The sequence below is a fragment of the Hydra vulgaris genome, chromosome 03, assembly GCF_038396675.1.
Source record: "Hydra vulgaris chromosome 03, alternate assembly HydraT2T_AEP".
Lineage (NCBI taxonomy): Eukaryota > Metazoa > Cnidaria > Hydrozoa > Anthoathecata > Hydridae > Hydra > Hydra vulgaris.
This window is the reverse complement of record NC_088922.1, coordinates 69878733-69900488: the sequence shown is the minus strand read 5'-3', so window position 1 is coordinate 69900488 and position 21756 is coordinate 69878733. Positions and strand designations below refer to the sequence as shown.

The following is a 21756-nucleotide window of genomic DNA, read 5'->3' as shown; positions in this document are numbered from 1 at the left end:
GATGTTGAAAAAGTTGTGTGTGTATATATATATATATATATAAAATAAATCAATTAATAAAATATATATATATATATATTTGTCCTTCTAAGCAGTTATATTTTAATTTTTTGTTTGTTTGTTGTTTTTTTTGTTTGTTTTTTTGCGTTTATCGTCCCTGTAAGCATTTTTTATACAAATTAGATGAGTACATTCATTGACGTTGTTCTCACTTTTTAATTCATTGACTGTTGTTATTCTTTCTATAAATCTTAATGCGTTGCACAGTGGTCCAGAATTTTTTTACCGTTACCAAAAGTACTATAAATGTCAATTCTTCTAAATATTTTTTTTTCTTTGCTACATTAGTCCCCTACTCTACTTAAAGCTCGCTAGAACCTTTCACAATGGCTTTAAAGAAATTTTCCCTTTTTACAAAATTTTACGAAATCAGTTATCCTCAAAACTTACATAACTTTTTTAAATTAAAAAAACTTCATTATGGTTTTATTTTAAATAAACATATTAACATAATGCGTATTAAAACAATGTTTTACGTATTTAAATTTAATTTTTTACGTATTTAAATTTAGCTTTTGCGCATTTAAATTTAGTTAACAATTGTCTTAAAATTCTTAGTACTTTTTAAACGTTGTTTAAAGTTTAACTTTTTCCTTTTTTTAAATGCTACCAGAAAATTGCTTCGTAATTTTTGCAATTTAATAAACAATAGGATTTATTCAAGAAAAAAAAAACTACGTGATACCATATGATATATATTTTTTTGGTTCAAACTTGACGACTTACAAACGTTTTAAGATAAAAAAAATATAAAAAATATTTTTTGTTTGATTTATTACATTAACGTTTTCATTAATTAAAAAAAATCTTTTCCCTATAAATACTTAAAAATCAAGAATTTAAGTATTTAGTTCCATCCAAATGCCTCTATAAATCGCCGCTCTCTCAAACGCCTTTTATTAAATAGGCGGGTGAATAAAAAAAGCAATTGCTTTTACTCAAAACTTTTACGTAAATTTAAACTTTAGCAATTTTCCTTAAATTTTTATGTCTTTCTCAAATGTATCTCTTTCAAAATTGACATTACTGATGTTTAGAAAGTATAAACGCTAATACTAGTAAATAAAATCAGCAGTTTCATGGGCTTCAAATCAATTTCGAAATTTAAAGTTTTCAGATTAATTTTTTATTTTGCCATGTATTGTGGCGTTAAAAAGTTGCTTTTAGTTTGAAAATTGAAATTAGACAACATTTTAAATTGAAATTAATGTCTAACTTCAAATTTCAAACTAAAAGCAATTTTACATTTTTTTTAACGCCACAGAATTTAATATATATTCAGTTACAGTGCCGCGGCTAGTGGTTCAGAGACCCCTCTCCCTTCAAAATGTATTTAGGGCCCCAAAGTATAAAAAAAGTTACCACTATTTAAACCTAAAAAAAAAAGCTTCTCAAATTTGTAAAAGGGCCTTAAATTCGCTGACCCTACTTAATTGGGATGTGTGGGGTAGTCTTACCACGACTCTGTCCGGTTATTCCGTACCAATCCAACTTTTTAAAAAGATCTTCGCTAAGACAATGAAAGCACCAATAGTAAAGAATAAATTTTGTCGTCTAAACCTCAAGTTTTTGTTATCTATATTCATTCTGATTAAAAAAACATAAAAAAAGTGAAATGGATGGTAGCTAATAGTGTTCTCAAATGTAACTTCCTTTTAATAATCGTATCTCTGTTACCTTCGTTCCCTTGCCATATTTAGATCTTGCAGAAATACTATTTTGTAAAAAACATTAGGCGTATATTTTTTAAAACATTAAATGAATATATAGTCTCTATAGTACCCTATCACTATAGTACCTTACTGCTTTTTTAGATTTTATCATTTTCAAATATTTTAAAACTCTTTAGAAGTTAATTTAAAAGAATTTTCAGATAATAAGGTAGGTAGGTAAGTAGGAAACATAGGTTGTTTATGAATAAATGATCTATGTTTCCTTCTTACCTCTCATCTAAAACGCTTTAGGAATTACTTTTTGATCCTACAGACACAAAATTTTCATTAAATCTTCAGCAATGTTTTTTTTATCTCATAAAAAACTATTTAATTTAAACAAATTTGAGAAAAAAAGTAAATTTGTTGCTGTGTGTAACTTCTCATATTATTTCCAGTTGAATTTAACTTTTTTTTTCTTAAGTGATTACCAGTTGTTGTTTTTTTTTATCTGTTGCTTTTTTCTTGAGACAAAAAAAGAAGTTTTGCATAACTCTGAAAATGATTAGATATGTCATTTTTATATTTTTTTTTGAAGAACCGTTAAAAACAATTGTTAATTGAGTTCTGTTCGGTTTTGTTAATCAAAGGTCCCATTTTTAAATGTACTATTACAAAATTATCTAAATTCAGATTTCGAATAGTAGATAAACTTCTTTTTGTGGTTATTTTTTTAAAAAACGTCATAATATAAAAAGGGTATAAAATTATTGATTTCACCAGATATAGATATAAAATTTCACTAATGGCATCAGAAATACATCATCTTATAAAGTATCGTAAGTTGTTTTGAACATAATGAAATTAAATTGAAACCCGACAGTTTAAAATCGGTAAATAAATTTACTTCAACCAAACTGCACCATGCATTTGTTAAAATGCTCTTTCGCGGTGCTCTGTGATAAGACAATAAGGATATCGGGGAGCACCTTAATGACCGCAAAAAAAAAAAAAAATAATAAAAAGATTAATCGTCAAAATAAAAATCAATTCTTTAAAAAACATTATAATAACTAGATAGAAAGTATGAAGAACAAAAATTTTAAAAGAGACTTAAAGGTTTATTATTTCAAAACAAAGATACTCTTTGTTATTTCTTTTCATTCAAAGTACCGTAGTATAATAGTTGTCAATATCTATATGGACACTTAGGTTAGTGTCTATAGAACACTTAGGTAATGTTTAAAAATTTCAATTTTTTATTTGAAACTTAATTTTTTAGTTATTAAACTCGTAGTTTCTTTGTTAAAAACAAGTTTGATAGGACGATAATGATAATGCCACAATTATAATTGCCACAGTTAATCATCTGTGATAAAGTGTTGCAGCATTTTTCTAGTTAATAGCTTTTCTATTTTTTATGCCAAACTTTAATCTGAAACATTTTTAAAGAAACTCTCATCAATTTAATCCTACTTAATAAACTTCTACGTATACGTCGCATTGACTCATTGCATCCCTATAATCCCTCCTCCTCCGGTTGATCCTTACGTAATAACAGTTCTACATGTATATTCATAATTCCTCGTTTACTTTCTAAATTTGAACAAAAAAAATATATGATTAATGAAATCTTTTAGAGGCATTTCGTAGATGTTTCTGTATCATAATTCCATTGGAGTAACATAATAATTTTTAACTTTGTGGTAAGATTAGATAAGCTCAATAATTTGTTAGTACTTATGAATGGAAAAAACAATATCCTTTTTTTTAAACTTTTTTTTCCGTTTAATTTATTTTGGCATTTAAAAATATTTACAAGGTACAAAAATATAAAAAAAATATATAAATGGCTGGAGCAAAAAGTGGGCCAAAAAAAAAAAAAATAACAATAATAATGAAAATTTTTCCCGTTTTGGGTTTTATATAGATTCATAATTTGAATGAAAAAAATTTCTGTTAAATCATCATAAAAAATATTGAAGTTTTATGGAGATAAAATGTAATTTGCATTAATTGTTATTGTGAGCGCTTTTTCCGCCAACAATGGTGTTAATTGCTTTAGCAATGGCTCCCGTGTATTTTCAAATGGCTCCCGTGTTTTGTTTTAGAAACGTAACTAAATGATCTTTAACTTTCTAAAGCTGAATCCCTTTTTGCTTTGTTTCTTTCACCATTTCAGTGTTTGTAGTTAACTCTTTGCTACTAGCAGAACATTGAATTTCTTGCAAACAATACTGTGCAAACTATACAGAACAACTTATTTGATAGAAATAATGTTATGAATGGGAATTTTCTCGTATTGCTACAAGGTTAAAAGGTAAAAATAATTGCCTTTTCTAAAAAAATGTCGACACTTTGCGTTAAAGCTAAAATAACACAGCAAACACTTTATAGCGGAAGTACAGTGGACTTATATAAGCATTTTGAGCGGTTCACTTTAGTTTTGTTCATCGGTTATTTAGTGGACCATTAGTGGCAGCCGCCAAAAAGGGCTAGCCGATGACTAGCCACTATATCACATGTTGGAAAATTATTGGCTGGTTACTTATAGTCTACTATAAGTGCCATTAATAGTCTACTTTATAACCGATTAGCAAGACTCCAATGAACCGCTCAAAATGCTTATTCAGATCCACTGCAAATCCACCAAAGAAATGTTTGCTGCGAAGTATTCATAATCATCTGATGTATCTAAATAATTCTACTTTTATATTTTCTGTTCAGATTGCGACAAAAAACAAGTGAATCTGGGAGCTATCTGTTAGATGGCCACAAAATCATGTCTCTGATGCTTTCAAACAACGCATGAAAAGACGCAAACTGTAAATTGCCATTTCCAGCTCTTGGATGATTGACAACTTTGTTACAAAACCTTCTTGTAGCTCTATTCAATTGCAAACCAGTAAATGTGTTGACAACTACACATGTAGAAATCTACTTGTCCCACTGTTGTCTCGAAATCAGCTCTTTCAGCAAGTACTTTGTTTCTAAATACTACTGTGCTTAAATCACGAGAATGAGTTAACGTTATATTAAATTGAATCAGTGGAATTATAGAACAACCGTCTCATGAACTAACGACAATACTGTTCAAGTCTAACCGCCAACTAAACCTTTCGAACCTATCCCAAACTTACAAATCAGGTTAGCTTGAAATAGGCACTGGTGCTTTGGATAATGGAAAACAGGACATCAATTAGATATTGAAAACAAAAAAAGCATTAAAAAGGAGCAACTTTCTAAACATTTTCGAGACACGTTTTTCGAGAAACGTATTTCGAGACACGTTTTACTGCAAATTATTAGCAACAAAATAATACTAGCTTGACATTGATTGATTGATAATTATAAGAACATCAAATACATGTTCTAAAGGGTACGAAGGCCCACTGAAAGATGAACACTAACAGCATGCCCATAAATAGATTTTAAAAAAATAAAAAATAAAATGTCTCTACAAAACCAATAACAAAATTATGAAAAAACAAATAGTTTTTCCTTTTACAATAAGTATTTGTTGAAACCAAATTATTTAATTTTATTTTTAAACGTTAAAATATTAAATGCATTAAAAGCTTCCGAGGTCATATTGTTCTACATGTCAGCAACTCTGTATGAAAAATTATATTTTCTCAAATCCAAGCGACAAAATAGCGTATCTAAAAAAAAAGAGACCACACTATTAACTAATAAATTAAGGAAACCGTTATTTATGCAAAAAAAAGTGCTACTCAATGTAGTTAAGGTACTTTTCATCAAACTGCTGTCAGTAAGTTATTAGTTTAAGCAATCACAATATTTCCGTAAGATATCTGGTCTGCAAGATAAACAGTTAGATTGTTTAAAAATAAAATACTTGATGCCTAAAAGAAATCTTTTTAAATTTATCGAAATTTAATATGCCATAGGACTTTAATGATATACAATTTAATTGCTTTATATAATGGAGTTCTAATTTTAGCTTTAATTTCCAGACCTGTGAAATCTTAGGTACTTGTGTGCTATTTTTAAGCGATGACTTCGCTAGGCGCTGGAATTATTTTAACTATTGCAACGACATTTTAAAAAATATTTTTAATGTGAAGAACATTATAACTTTGAGTGAAAAAACTTCTTAAGAAATTAATGGGTTTAACTTTTTGTTTTCATTTTGGGTATTGTGGTTTGGTATCCTCCTCCGGCTACTTGCCACATACCCGGGCCCACGAAAGCATGTTCAGCTCAAAAAAGAGCATTATTGCCTGCTTCGCTGACCAAGAGTGAGTTTAAGAAGAACGAAGTTAGAGTGAAAGTCAGAAGTCGAGTTAGAAAGATAGCATAGAGAAAGCGGACAGATAATTGCACTGGATGTTAGAATGTGCAATTCATACTATTAATTAGATTACTTAAATAATAAATAAGTATAAAGGTAATCAATATTGATGATGACGTTTGATTATACTTATTATAAACTTTGCTTTCATTTTGCAATTTTTGTTTTGCTTTTTCGTTTGCGTATGAGTGACACCTAACCTAATTTTGTAAAATTAAAAAAAATTTGGAATTTTTTAATTTTTGGTTGAATAAATGGATAAAAATATTTATAGGTTTAACTATATAAATTATGGTTTTTTTGTCTCGAAACAACGAATCACTTATAGATTAATGAAAACATTAGCTTGAAACATTTTACACGCTTATTTAGATAATGCGTTTGTTAGCTATTTTTTTAGTTTTTAATCAAAAAATAAAATCTTATTTGAATAAAAATTAGTAAATTTATAAATTAAATTTCGCATCATCTTACCATAGCTATTCAGCTTGATTTCTTATATTGTTTTTAAAAGTACTTTTATTTTCTGAATACTGTACTAAATATAATAAAATTTTTATAAAATATTTAAATTATGATTTATATAAATATGAATAATTTTTTTTTGACTCATAAAAAGTTTTAAAACAAAAATGTTTATAAATACATAATAAAAAAAAGACAACAAAATTTTATTTTTTGCCTTTCTTTACTTTTGCAGCTGGCTTTTTCTTAGCTGCAGTTTTTTTCTTTTCTGGTTTTGATTTATCTGGAATATTTTTTGCTTCGTTAGAATCTTCAAATTTTACTATAGGAAAGTTTTCAATTGCTTTTAAATCGCTTTCTTTCTCACAACGAACTAAGTATAAGGAATGCATGTATCCAACACCAGTCTGAAAACATACAACATCTTTTAATGTGGTAATTATCTTTGGTGCTGCAGATGATTTAACTGTTGGTCCCATGGCTAACGTTCCATAGCATGGACTAGGTTGTGATGCAATAACTTTATCATCTGCACACACTATATAGCCAGATTGATTACAAGAAATATGCTTTACATCCCATCCATTAAGATCGTCAATAAACTTAGGATACATGTTTGCTTCTTTATTAGTGGCTTGCTGACCAAAAAGAAGAGCACATTTTGGAACAATAGTTTGGACAATAGTAAACTGCTGTCCACAAAAAACATTTGTTATTCCACCATCTGCTCTGCCAGTAATGCGATACCAACACTTCATGAGTCTTGGAACAAGTTCATTTTTGGTATCATTATGGCCTAATCTTCCGTATCCACCAAAACCCCAGGTAAATAAACGCTGTTTATCATCAATAGCACAGCAATGATTTACACCACAAGCTATCTTTGTTATTTTTGGTTTACCAAGAAAAATTGTTCCGCCTTCATCTGGATCTACCTCAACAAAAGAAGTCAGGGGAACAGGAGAATATTCACAATGAAAAACTTCTTTCCTAGCACTTATTTCCTTATTTTCAGATCCTAAACCGAGCTGTCCATACTCCGGAAGGCCAAATGAGAAAACCACACCATCCTCATTAAGAATTAAACTGAACTCTCCACCACAAGCTATTTGAACAATGGGAGGGCCAGTATAGTTAATAGGGGTCGGAACTGTAACCACCTCTTTTTTATTACCAATTCCACATTGTCCATTTTTATTATCACCACATGAAAAAACTATACCTTCTTTAGTCAAAAACAAACCATGTTGTCTTCCAGTTGCGACACTTTCAATCTGATGGTCCTTTAATGATTCAATCAGACATGGATTTCGGCGATTCTTTAAATCATCATGACCAAGTTGACCTTTTGCATTTAAACCACATGAATATACTCTGCCTTCATCACTTACAGCATAAAAAAAATATGATACAGAACCTGAGGAAACAGTATGAATTTTGATTCCATCTAATGTCTGGTATCTATGAGGAGACCACTTTAAAGCATCACTTTTCATAAGATCTTTATCATTTCTTAATTCATAATCGCTCAGTCCAGAAAACAAAAGTACACCAGAACATTTAGAATCTTCACATTTTAATTTTTTGCTGACATCCCCATTATTTAAATTATCGGAAGATGAAAGTTTTCTTTTCTGAACCTCTGATGCCATTTTAAAATTAAACCTATTAAAAATAAAATTTGGAGAACTCATAAAAAGAAATTTTAAATTCTGTTTTTAAAAAAAGTACTACATAAGAAAAAAAATATATAGCAAACTAAAGTATTAAAATGAAACAATAGAAAATATGTTTACTTTTTATGTATATGTAAAATAGATGAAAAACAAGACAGTAAATTAAAAAAATTAAACTTAAAGAAACATAAGAATTTAATAAAATTCATAAAAAAGTATTTTAAAATTAGAAAAAAAAAAAATTGAAAAACCTAAAGCACCCATTCCGGCTTTTTTAACCCAAACCCTTAGTTCATGAAAAATGCCTTTAAAAAAGGCTATTTTAAAAATAAATCATAAATAAATGTGCATACACCCACAAGAGAGCAAAAATTTAAACAATTTTCATACTACACAAAACTTTTTCAATACAAATTTTTTAAGGGTTTATTAAAAGCAAATATAAGTTACAATGGTAAAATATAGGTTACAATGATAAAAAAAATATTTCAAAATCAATCAAGCATAACACATCCTATGTAAAACAATATTTTATAGCGGATGTGTTGTGCTTGATTAACTTTGAAAAAATTTTTTAAACATTTACATTTATAACAACATTTAGTTTGATAAAGATATATTTACAATAATATTTATAAAAATATAGTTAATTACAAATATATAAAAAACATAATTTAAAATAAATATAGTGTGATAAAAAATATATTAAAAACTTGTATATTATATAGATAATGAGTATAACAATGAATATAATGATGTATATCAATGAAAAGGTGCAAAAATGATATTATGAAAAACATTTTAAACCTTAAAATAAGGATATATTTATGAAGTTAATTCTTTTATACCACATATCAAGGTCATTTTTTAAATTGCAAGAGTAAATAAAGTAAAATCTATATTAAATAAAACTTATGCTTAGGTAAAATTTATACTTAAGTACAAATGAAGTGTACAAAAATATTTTGATTGACTAAAATATTTAGCTTAGCCTGTGTAAATAATTTGAAAAAAACTTTTAGGCTAAAAAGGTTTTTAAAGCAATTAACTTATAAAGCTTTTCTCGGCATAAAAAATTTATTTTCTAGATACAATATACTTATATGCAATATAAAATGCTTCTTTACTGAATAACGTTTCTATTAGTAGAACATGCATTACAGTTTTAATAGTATTTAGCATAATTGCTTACAAAAGTTTCCCGCCGGTCACTCAACAAAAACTCCAGAAAAAACAAAACAAGAAACTTTGTAACCGCAACACCACATCGTTTTTTTCCAGCTGCTAAAGCACGGTCGTTTAGATATTAGGAAAAAGCGCTGTTTAGGCACGCATGCGTCAGTAAATATTAAACGTTTTTAAATGCTTCTAAAATGGCCGCGGTTCTTCGTTACGATATAAATTTTAGATAGCAACAGTAGTTTTCTATTTTATTTTTGTAAACGAATCGTTTTTTTATGCTTTTAATTTAATTCAATCAATAAAGATCCTAGTTGTACTATAAATTAAATGAAATAGAGAAAATAAAATTTGTAATAACCTTAAATGTGTATTTTTGTGCAAGTTTTTTTTGCTGTAAAAAGATCATTTGTTTATTTATTTGACATTGATTTTCTAAATTTCTGACTGTAGGAATTCAGTAATTTTTTTTTTAAACTTCAGATAAATCTTTATTGTGTGTATGGTTTTTTCTGGTCGTTGCTTCAACTTTTTTTATTTGTAAATTCCTGATTTTGATCTAACATTTTAACATTAAAATTTTTAATTAGACTTGACAACTTTATATATATATATATATATATATATATATATATATATATATATATATATATATATATACAGTGGCGGCTCGTCAATTGGGGCCAAAGGGGCCCGGCCCCACCTATATTTATTTAAGATAAAATATTTGATTATATTAATATGTATTTTTATATATGCAAATATGCAATTATTAGCCTAAACTATTTGCAGACAAGTTTTATAAAAATAAATAGTTCTAAGTTAGTTCTAATTTTAAACTATTTTAATTTATAAGTAATACGTTTATTTGCAATTAATTCAAAGTATTGTAGCGTTGTTTTAATTCATTGCCAATATCGGATGGGCCGATTTTTACTGGCCCTATTTATTTCGTTTGTAGTGATATTATTTTTGATGCGCGCGCAGAATTTATTGTGCTTTCAGATGGGACGAAAAAACGCACCGCAGGGCCTGATTGAACTGGCCCTAAAAGAAAAGAACCATAAAAAACATCACGAATTTTAAAAACTTCATACACCATTTTTAATTCTCGATTTTAAGAGTGAAGAATTTAGTTTAGAAGTTTTGTTGACTCAATAAGGTACAGTAATATTAGGAAACTTTATAACATTAAATGTAAACATTTATTTGTAAAAATAATGTAAACACTATACATTAGTTAATATTGGAATTTCACTGTGAATATTAACAGTGTTTATATTGCAATATTAACAGTTTTAGTATTAGTTTCTTAAACTGGATATGTAAATAAAAAATTTACCAAGTAGTTATTAGGAGTATAAATTAACAGGAATAAGAACATGGCAAAAATATGATATTTAAAACAATGTAACAGAAATTACTGGTATAAAGAGATACAGTTAGGTAAAAGAAATTAGTTTTTAATATTTTTCAGAAACTAGATTTTCTAGGACAAGTCATTTTATTCTATAATTATAAACAGGAATAATAAAAATTATAAGATTGGAAATTTTATAGTTTAGAAAATTTATTTTAAAATATCACAGAAAAGTCCTGCATTTCTTTTATTATCAACAATCTTGTACATTTTATAAAACTTGTTAGTGAACTACATTTTTCAGACATATATTGTTTTATTTATTTTTAAAGATTTTAATGCTTTTTTTTTTTTCTTACAGAGAAAAAAATTGTGGCTCAGCCATATTAATGATGATCTTGATTTGTGTATTGTTTGGCAAGTTTATATGTTGTGACACGAGAAAGTTTAGTCATTTCTACAAATATAATAAGAGCTACTGCACTTTTGAAATTCTTGTTCTTTTCTCAATGAGGGATTGCTAAAGTTTATTTCTTCCAAATAGCTTATGTATCATATTCTGTGGCATAATGAATCAGCAATTGAAAATTGTTTACATTGTTTGGTGGCAGTTTAGTCATTCTATCTTTTATGTTGTCAATTGGATTGACGCTGAACCAGAGCCAATATCAACCATGATAATAAGCATTAAACACAAGTTTTAAAGACTGGATTTTTAAGTAAAGATTAAAATTAGTCAATATTATTATTAGTTCGATACAACAAAGGTACAAACAACAGAAGATATAAAGAACATTTTTTTTCGATCACAAAAACTCTACCACTGGTGGTACTGTTGCATTTCATAATATAGCTTCAATAATTGCTACTTTCAAAAAGGCACTAATTTAAAAAAAAATACAAAGTTTAGATTATTTAAAAATGTTGGACATTTACCATTGCCATGGAAATAAAAAAATCAGAGTATTTTATTGAAATTTTTTTTTTTTTTTGGAGGGGGGAGGGGGAATAAAGCTAAAGTCAAAGAACTAAAACTATATAAATATTTATGTATGCTTACAAACAGATATTAAGTTTTTATCTTTAATTACATAAAATTGTTAAAGCATGTAAAGACAATGTAAATAATCTTAAGAAGCTTACTATTATTTATGACTGACATTCTAAATGTTGTATTTAAGAATTATGGATTTAATTAACTAAAATATGTGTTGTATTATGAAAAGATTCTTTAAAAAATTTTTTATGTTGTAAAAGTATCTTTATTGTTTTTGTTGAACCTTTCGTCATCAGAGAGTCAAATGTGTATGTAATGTTACATTCTTTATTATTTTATCGATTATTAATTAAGATTAAGAGTCCTTCTTGACTGAACTACTGTTGATAAAATTTTGAATCATGCCAAGGTCATATTCTAGTTACAATATAGTTTAAAGTTATCTTATTACAATAATTTAGGTTCATTAATAAGATAATTTAACATGAACAAAATTGATAGTTTATTGGCAAAACGTTTCTCGTCATTGGGTCTTCAAGAAAAACTAGAAATCAAAAATCTTGGGGCGTACCAACCAAAAGGTGTTCGTATAACTCAAGTTGATGGTAAAAAAACACGAACATTTTGTGTATCATGGTTTGAAAAAAAATCATGGTTAAGTGTTAGTGATGAAAAGAATTCGTTGTTTTGTTTTTATTGTGTTTTGTTTGGTGGCGAGAGCTTGTGGGCAGAAAATGGCTGTAAAGATATGAAACATCTTTCTGAGCGAATACAAAAACACGAATCCAGTAAAACACATATAAGTAATTCGTTGCAGTTTCAAATGCTCGGAAAGACAAACATTTTATCGACAATTGATGCTGGATACAGTCTTAGCATAAAAAAACATAATGAATTAGTTGACAAAAACAGACATACATTATCGAGGGTTATAGATTGTATAAAATTTTGTGGTGTACACGAATTGCCCTTAAGAGGACATGACGAAACTATTGACTCAAATAATCGAGGGGTATTTTTAGATATGGTTTCATACACAGCTACATTGGATAGTGCGTTTAGCGATCATCTTAAAGATTCAAAAATAACAAAAAATACTTCGAAAACAAACCAAAATGAGATTCTAGAATGTATGTATAAAGTATACATAGAAGAAATTAAACGTGAGATAGATAAAGCAAGATTTGTTTCCTTGCAAGCAGATGAAACAACTGATGTATCTTGTCGTTCTCAGTTCGTCATTATTTTGCGTTATTTAAAAGGTTATCAACCAGTTGAAAGATTTATAGCATTTATTGATGTTCAGGATAGAACTGCTATGGGTCTTACCAATGTATTAAAAGAAGAATTAAATTGTTTTGGTCTGAAGGAAAAATTAATTGCACAGGCTTATGACGGTGCAGCAGTTATGAGCGGATCAAGGAATGGAGTCCAAAGTCTAATGAAAGAAGTTTACCCAAATGCCCATTATGTTCACTGCTATGCACACCAATTGAATTTAGTTTTGAAAAAAGTTTGTTCGTCGAATAAGCGAGTAAGAACATTTTTTTCTACTTTAAGTGGATTTGGCGTGTTCTTTACATCCTCGCCAAAACGAAATGATTTACTTCGCGAAATTACTTTTAAACAGATACCAAGAGTTTGCGAAACACGATGGAATTTTCGTTCAAAAATAGTTACTTGCATAAAAGAAAACAAAACAAAGATTGGGGAATGTTTTGATAAAATTATAAACGATGAAGGATGGGATGATACAAGCGTGTGGCAATCTGTTGGGTTCAAAAAATGTTTGGAAGATTTAGAGTTCAACTTTTTTTTATCTTTTTTTTATTCAATTTTAAAACATGTTGATGTACTTTACAATATATTGCAATCAAGTAACAGCAACACTATTACAATCAAGGAGGCTTTTGAAAAATTTGAGTTATCTATAAATTTTGTGCGAAATAGCATCACTGATAATGTTTCTGGATCGATTCTTAACGATTGCGAAGAAATGCATGAAAACCGAATGAAACGAAACACATCAATCGAACTACTAATAGAAGATGCTAAAGATGCTTGTGATAAAGTTATTTACGAAATTAGCGACAGGTTTAGAAGCATTGAAATATTTAAATCATTTTCAATTTTGGATCCGAAAAATTTCAAATTTAATAGACAACATTTTCCTCGGAATCATATAAAAAATATTCTAACAAACTATCCAATGCTGAGTGAAGTTAAGTTGATGTCCGAACTAACCGTTTTATATGAAAATGCTGTTTTTAGTGATATTGGCACCATTAATGCCCTATCCCAGTTTATGCATGAAAATAACTTGATTGAAACATTTTCTGAAGTATCGAAGTTGATAGAGATTGTTTTAGTCACACCTGTGTCTACAGCCGATGCTGAACGGTGTTTTAGTACTTTAAAAAGAATTAAGACACTTTTGAGAAATTCCACAGGTCAAGATCGGTTGAATGCATTAGCTGTACTATCAATACATAAAGATTATTTACAGGATATTGATCAGTTTAATCAAAAAGTAATTGAAATGTTTTCTCTTATGAAACAGAGAAGAGCAGAATATTTGTATAAATAATATGCTTAAATCATTGTTTTTAACATCATTCTTTATTTCACAATATATTATACCTTTATGAAAATTATAGTGTTACGTAGGTTTAAAAGATTCAATGCCATTAAATACTTATGCTTTATTTTGGGAGTATGCTAGCGCTTAACTCTCTCAACCAATCAAAAAACGCTAGCGACCAAAAAATTCCTCATAAACACCTAAGTATCAGTTACGCTGAAAGTGAGTCGTTGCGATATTTTTTGGTTAATATTTGCTGGCCCCACCAAAGTTTATTGTCACCGGCCGCCACTGTATATATATATATATATATATATATATATATATATATATATATATATATATATATATATATATATATATATATATATATATATATATATACATTCAGGATTTTTTTGATATAAAATTATGCCTTTGCTGTTGAGACTATGTACATAGTCTCAACAAGACTATGTACATAGTCTCATATACTGTTGAGACTATGTACTGTTGAGACTATGTCTCAACAGTAAAGGCATACTTTTATATCGAAAAAATCCTGAAGCATCTACCAAAAAAATATTGGTAATAGACATCTTTATCTAAAGTTTAAAAAAAAAAATTGAAATCCTACAGTTAGATTTTTAGAAAATTAAATTTGAATAAATAAACAAATCTGTGTTTTGCACTAAAATTGAGTAAACTATAAATGAAATTTAAGCTCGCTAAAACCATTTTAATCCAAATTTAATAATGTTATTGCGAAATTAGATTTATTATTATACTGATGTACGTCAAAAATAAGGATACAACATTAAATTTAAAAGAAAATATTAACAAATTAACGGTTGTTAAAATACACTATGTAGTTAAGATCCGCAGCCGTTTTAATAGTTCAAAGTTTTTCGAAATATTTAACGCATGCGTGTCTAAACATAGCTCTTGTAAACGACCGTGTATTAGCCAAATTCATTAGACGCGGTACGCACACTTATGTTTACGATGTAGGGAAAAAAATAAAAATGGTAGCTTTTCAGTTTGATAAAGTATCAACAAGTGTTCCACATCTTAATATTTATACTTTTTCTGGCTAGATTTTTAAAACGCTTTAATTGTATTGTGCTTCTGCTTTATGCTTTATAAAAATTTTAAATCAAAAGATTCGAATAGTCTGCTTAAATACTATCGTTTACTAAGATCAGAAAGTGTACAAAAAACCTATATGAAGTTGTTTAAAACAAGTTTATAAAAAGAGAGATTTAATACAAAGAATTTGCCAGACATTATTATTTCACTTAAATAATAAGAAAGAAGATGCAAAAAAAACTGACTAGCTAAAATAAAACTTGAATCAATCATAAAAACAAAGTGATATGAAGAAACAAAAATAAAATTCAGCAAAGAGAAAATTATAGTTATAAAAATTATAAAAGGAACCCTTTATATATATTAATTCAAAAATAAAATTTTCAAAATGTTAAAATTGCTTTTATCTTGAAAAAATTACAATGGCAAAAAACTTAAAGTTTTTTATAAATTTTTTTAATGATTTTAACATAACAAAACCAGATTATCAAATTTGACTTTTAACATAACAAAATTAGATTGCAAAACTTGATTTCAAGATAGTTTCAGTTTTTCATTTTCTTTTAATCATATATTGAATTTACTGTTTCTTCAACAATTACTAATAAGGTATTAATTTGTTTAATTTAAAAATGTTTGATGTATTGCATCTGTACACTCAATCTGTAGCTGGCATTGAACATAAAATTGAAGAAAATTCTCTACTTGTTGTTCATGGCCCAACACAATTAACACAATCTTGAGTTTTCTAGTCTAACAAACTTCTTGATAGATCTAATTTATCAGGGCTGCAACCATATTTATTGTTGATTAGGCTAATAAAGTATAGGTATTTTTCAACTTTTGCTTTAGAAAGAAGTTTTCAAATAATTTACCTTTTTGAATATTTTCTAAATGTCTTAGGCCTGGTTTAAAAAATATTCTAAAAAACATTCCAATATAATATAACTTTAAAAGTTTTCCAAAAAAACCAAGTAAATTAGATAGTCAAGCAGCTGTAACTTTATGTTTTCCGTAATCATGCTACTTTTTTGTATTTTGTTCTATGCTTATGTAATTAATACCATATCATTTTGGAGCCATGCGGTTACTAAGGTCAATATTTACAATACCAGTATTAAAAAGTTATCTATTAATGAGAAATATGCTATGCCTTTTAAACCATCATATGTTCTTTGTACATCAGTATTTTCAGTCTTATTTCGAATGATATTAGCGACAATTTTGGTATTATTTTTAAAAGTGTTAGAAGAAGTTTCTTCAAGTATTATTATAACTTGAATCTTCCGTGAGTTTATTAATATAGAAATCAACATTTTCAATTTTAGTATTACCTATGTGAAGTATAATTGAATCAAATCATGAGGTATTAAAACAAATAATCTGATAAAACAAAGGCAGTTCTTTGTGAGTATTTATAACATAAATGTTGATAGACAAATGATTCGCGTTTAAATTTAAATTTCATTTGTACAAAATAAACACGTTACAACTAAACAGCCATTTCTTAAAAGTGTTATTTCAATTTTTAAACAATGATGCATCTGTTTAAAAATAGTTTAGTTCTGGATATGCTGATATAGCAATTGTCATCTTTTTTATTTAGGACTCAGTTAATTTTAAAAAATGATTACACTTTGTAACTGTTCTGTGCAAGAAAGAGCCTAAATCTTTTCTTTTATAGTTTTCATTGTATTTAGTATTTTATCATTATTGTGTTTTAAATGTAACATTTAACGAGGTAACTATTTTATTTTGCAACTTTGTAGCATCTTTAATGTTTTTTCAGGAAGACGCAGTTCCCTTCCTTTTTATGGTCACAATATCTGTAAACGATATCTTCACTAATTTTCTTATCGTAAAACATCTTGTTTGATGACCATTCAGCTGTAATTGTCGGTATTTTAAGAGATACTTCATTAAAAATAGATGTTTGCTTTTTAATAACAATATTCAATAACCTATTAGGCTTCCTTTCTTTCTTTTAGCTTTAAAAAATGTAAATACATTTGCATTTTCTTTCGCAATTCCTCGAAAGTATCTTTTAATCATTTAGGTTTTTAATCATGATGAATTAAGAGCTAATAGTAGCAGCGACAGTATTGTTTAGTTGATTTTTTTCAATTACTCAGTAACTATCTTTACTTTTTTCCCTACATCGAATTAATTTCGAGACCAGGTCTCTGAAATGAATTTGGCTAATGATGGCATTCACGGACTTTTGTGCCTTACAGAGCCGTAACCACCGGGGGGCCAGGGGGTCTAGGCCTCCTTCCCCCAAAATTTTTTAATTATAATTATTAGGGAAAAACATATATGTAAAATATTTTTAACAAATATTTTATCCCCTCCCTTCTTTAAAAGAACCATAGGCCCCCCTAATATCAAAATTGTGGTTACGGCTCTGTCTTATCATGGAGACATTTCAATAATAGCTAATCGTTTTGCAACTTTTTATCGGCGTTAGCAGGTTCTTAATCTATACTGGATTTGAGTTTGGTGGTATGTAAAGAAGCAATTTTAACATAGAGTTAGGTGTTAAACTTGGGTTTTTGTGTTGTTGCTAAGGCGTTGGTAAGGTCAACGATTTTTAATAACACTTGAAAAATGCAATTTTTAAATGTTTTATATTATCAAACAATACAAGATGGTTATATCAAATAAACGAGGATAAAATAAAATAAAAAGAGCCTAAAAATAAAAATCATTTACTTCAAGATCAGTATTTTATTTTAATGTACCAATAAAAGCAAAAAGATTTTAAAGAACTTGAATTCAAATATGCTGTATTATTTGTCAATTACTTTAAACTATAAAATATATTTCAGGAATTAGGAAGATACAATTTAGTTTAAAAAATGAAATGCTTTTTAAGTTTTTAATACTTTTATTTTGGAAATGATTTTATATTGATGGACCCAGTTTGTATATAGAAATCTTCCTTTAATAATAGTTTATCTTCCTTTAATAATAGTTGCAACAGGTATTTGAATGCAGATTATATTTTCCAGAAAATAATATCAAGAAAGTATATAAAAAAAGCCCAATTAATAGGTGGCTTTTCTTATACTTATTTAAAAACAATAGTATAATAATAATAATCTGTAACAAATTAGGCTTTTCAATACTTTTTTCAATACCATAATACTTTTTATCGCTTAAGTCGGATTTGCTAACCTATTTATATAGTGAATTGCTTGGCACCTATTACTGAGGAAACTTTTTGTTTTAGCAAGTTTGAAAGCACACATTGTGCTTTCAAACTTGCTAAAACAAAAGTTTTTGGTTGAAATGTTATCAATTGTTTTGATGAAAATTTATCATGGTTACACCATTATAAATTTTCATCAATTAATACACCCAAAAATTTAATATAATTTTACCTTAATATTTCATTTTTATTAATGAGAAGTTTGGGCAGCTTTAATGGGAAATTAAAGTTTGGGCAGCTTTAATGGGAAATTAAAGTTTGGGCAGCTTTAATGGGAAATTAAAGTTTGGGCAGCTTTAATGGGAAATTAAAGTTTGGGCAGCTTTAATGGGAAATTAAAGTTTGGGCAGCTTTAATGGGAAATTAAAGTTTGGGCAGCTTTAATGGGAAATTGTTTTGTTTATGAAAAAGAGTAAAACTAGTTTTTTAACAATTTGAACAGTTTGCTGTGAACCAGAGATTTTAAAGTTCAATATTCACAGTTTCAGACACAGTCTTTGCATCAGAACGATAAAAAAATAAATTTATATCATCAGCATATGTAACTGTAAATATTTTTTAAAATCATTATTCATATCGTTAATATATAATATATATTTAATATATATTATATATTAATTGTAAGAATCGACCTAGAATTGTACCCAGAAGAAATCAGCTCGACATATCAAAATTCTGACAAAGTTAGTGTTACATACTACTTTCTGACAAATAACTTTAAATCCACTTAAATGTTTTATCTTCTGCACCTTTTAGCAGTATTTTAGTAAAATACTGCAGTTATCACCATCAAAGGCTTTATAAAATCTATAAATACTCTTTATACCAATTCATCACTATTAAACGACATAATTTTGTTTGCAAGTTTAATAATAACAGATTAATTGCTATGAAAAAATATTTTTGTATAATAAAATGTTAAATGTAAAGTAATTATTAACTCTATTATAAATTAATCTTTCAAATATTTTTGAAATTCAAGGAACTTTTTTAATGTAACACCTCACCTCTATAACATCTCCACTCAAAAAAGTCTTCTAAAAACACTGAAAGCCTTCTCGAAACATTTAAAAATCAAGGCATTGTATGCACATCTATACATGGTAACTTTACTGATGGGATAACATATGCGAATGATATTATACTTTTAAGCTCAACCATTTCTTGTCTCAAAAAGCTTATGAAAACCTGCAGTGTTTATAATGGTTCAAACTATCCCATGTGAATCCCAGTGAATCCCATGGTGTTTGAGTTTACTCTGAAGATTTTTTTTAATACCAGAAATGATTATCGTATTGCTTTTTATCTGTGCTTTACATGAAATCAAGAATTAAGTTTTTTTGGCATTCGATTGAATACAATCGAATGCCAAAAAAACTTAATTCTTGATTTCATGTAAAGCACAGATAAAAAGCAATACGATAATCATTTCTGGTATTAAAAAAAATCTTCAGAGTAAACTCAAACACCATGGGATTCACTGGGAATCACATGGGATACCAAACATACATTTTTTACATCACTCAATTGTTCAAATACGGATGAAAAATTCTCAATCTTTAAAGCCGTTGCATAAACTCTTATTTAGCCTGGAATCCGGTTTGCACACCCGAGTTCTATTTCCTAATACACAAACTGTTGGTAGTGTCTACCATGACTTACCATACGGAGCTATGTTATAATAGAGACTGATTAATAGAAAAGTTAGGTAGAATTGGAAAATTTTTGAATGTTTCGAAGCACAGTAAGTACAAATTCTCAATTTGAAATCCAGGAAATGTCAAACTGCATCAAATAAAATAAACTAAATTTTTTTAATCATTTTTTTAAGAATAAATCAATGGCAGTAACTATTTTTTCACAACTGAACAACCCTTCATTTCAACCCTCTTATTTCTGATATCTATGTCTGACGTTAAATTTTAATAATTTAAATCAAAACAAAAAAGAAGGTGAAAATAGCACTTAGTAAAATTACCTCAGAAACTTAAAAAACTCTAAAATTTGCATTAGAGCACCGAATTGCAAAGACCAAAAGACATTTTTAAACAAATTTTTGAAGAAATAATTATTATGTGAAAATCAATGGAAAGAACTTTCTTATATTTTTACCTTGTAAATAGTGTTACATTGGGTTTTCAATAAATTTAAATAATAATAGTAACAAACATTTTTATATCTAAAAAATTTTATGTCATATATATTAGGTGGCTGTGGCGAAGTTGTTTGGGCGATTCCATTATAAGCAAGAGATCCAGGGTTCGTAAAGAGTTCTGGGTATATTTTGCTTTATCGTAAGGAAAGATGTGTAAACTTCCTAACTAAATGCTTTTCTGCGGTGCTCTGTGACAAGACCATCAGGTTTTCATAGACACTTAAAACAAAAATTAAAAAAGGAATTAAAAAAAAAAGTTTGGTCTTTTAAGCTTTGAACATTCATATCTTAGGTATAAATATGCGTTTTTAAATTTTTCTTTCCGTTTATACAGACAACTATATCCTTAACTGTTTATACAGACAACTATATCCTTAACTGTTATTTTTATTATTTTATTTAAAAATAAAATAATAAAAATTAAAACTACCATTCGATATTTCAAAGGAAAACAGTTTGACCGAACCGAACAGTTTGACCGAACTTTCATTACCATCTCCTGAGTTCGGTACATTCTTATCAACACATCGCAGTTTTGCAAATTTAACTTTCCAATAACACATCACAATATCGCAAAATTAACATCCAAATAACAGATCGCCATAGCGCACCGCAATATCACAAATTTAAAATTCAATTTTTAAAAAAGTTTTTTTTTTGTTCAACTTAGATAAGAAAAAATTTATTAAAAACCAAAAAATTGTTTTGATCAAACAAATTTATTTACATGACTCCTAAATTTTATCATTATTTTCAGAGTTCGCTCATTCAAAGTTTTAATAAGATTTTGGAATTGAACGGGTCAGATGCACCATAAGTCATTTTTGAACAAATATGAGTTAAGCAGGGGATCGTGTTATCTGAGGGTAAATACAAGTTTTTTCAGAAAATTACATGACTTAGGGCTTTCAGTATGCCTTAGATTTCGAGCTTGAATTACAGTTGATTTTAGAAACACTTTAAGTCCACTGAATTATAGTGTTTCTCTATGGAACTAGCTTTTTGTTGGAACCTTTCGGATCCAACCTTTTCGGATC

At 27.8% G+C, this 21756-nt stretch overlaps 2 protein-coding genes across 2 annotated transcripts; one reads left to right on the top strand and one right to left on the bottom strand.

The window, feature by feature from the left end:
* Positions 1-5039: 5039 nt before the first annotated feature.
* On the bottom strand, positions 5040-9479 carry LOC101234768 (protein RCC2). The gene is made up of 3 exons (XM_065794115.1): positions 9361-9479; positions 6502-8157; positions 5040-5374 (listed from the first exon to the last, which is right to left on the bottom strand). Exon 2 carries the CDS (start codon positions 8142-8144, stop codon positions 6699-6701), a length of 1446 nt encoding a protein of 481 aa, XP_065650187.1. The 5' UTR covers positions 8145-8157; positions 9361-9479; the 3' UTR covers positions 5040-5374; positions 6502-6698.
* A 2709-nt stretch (positions 9480-12188) lies between these two features.
* On the top strand, positions 12189-14291 carry LOC136078879 (zinc finger MYM-type protein 1-like). Its single transcript, XM_065794696.1, has one exon. It carries the CDS (start codon positions 12189-12191, stop codon positions 14289-14291), a length of 2103 nt encoding a protein of 700 aa, XP_065650768.1.
* Positions 14292-21756: the final 7465 nt, after the last annotated feature.

Excerpts from the sequence above, each read along its gene's own strand:
- LOC101234768 (XM_065794115.1), bottom strand. The coding sequence starts at position 8,144 with ATGGCATCAGAGGTTCAGAAAAGAAAACTTTCATCTTCCGATAATTTA.
- LOC136078879 (XM_065794696.1), top strand. The coding sequence starts at position 12,189 with ATGAACAAAATTGATAGTTTATTGGCAAAACGTTTCTCGTCATTGGGT.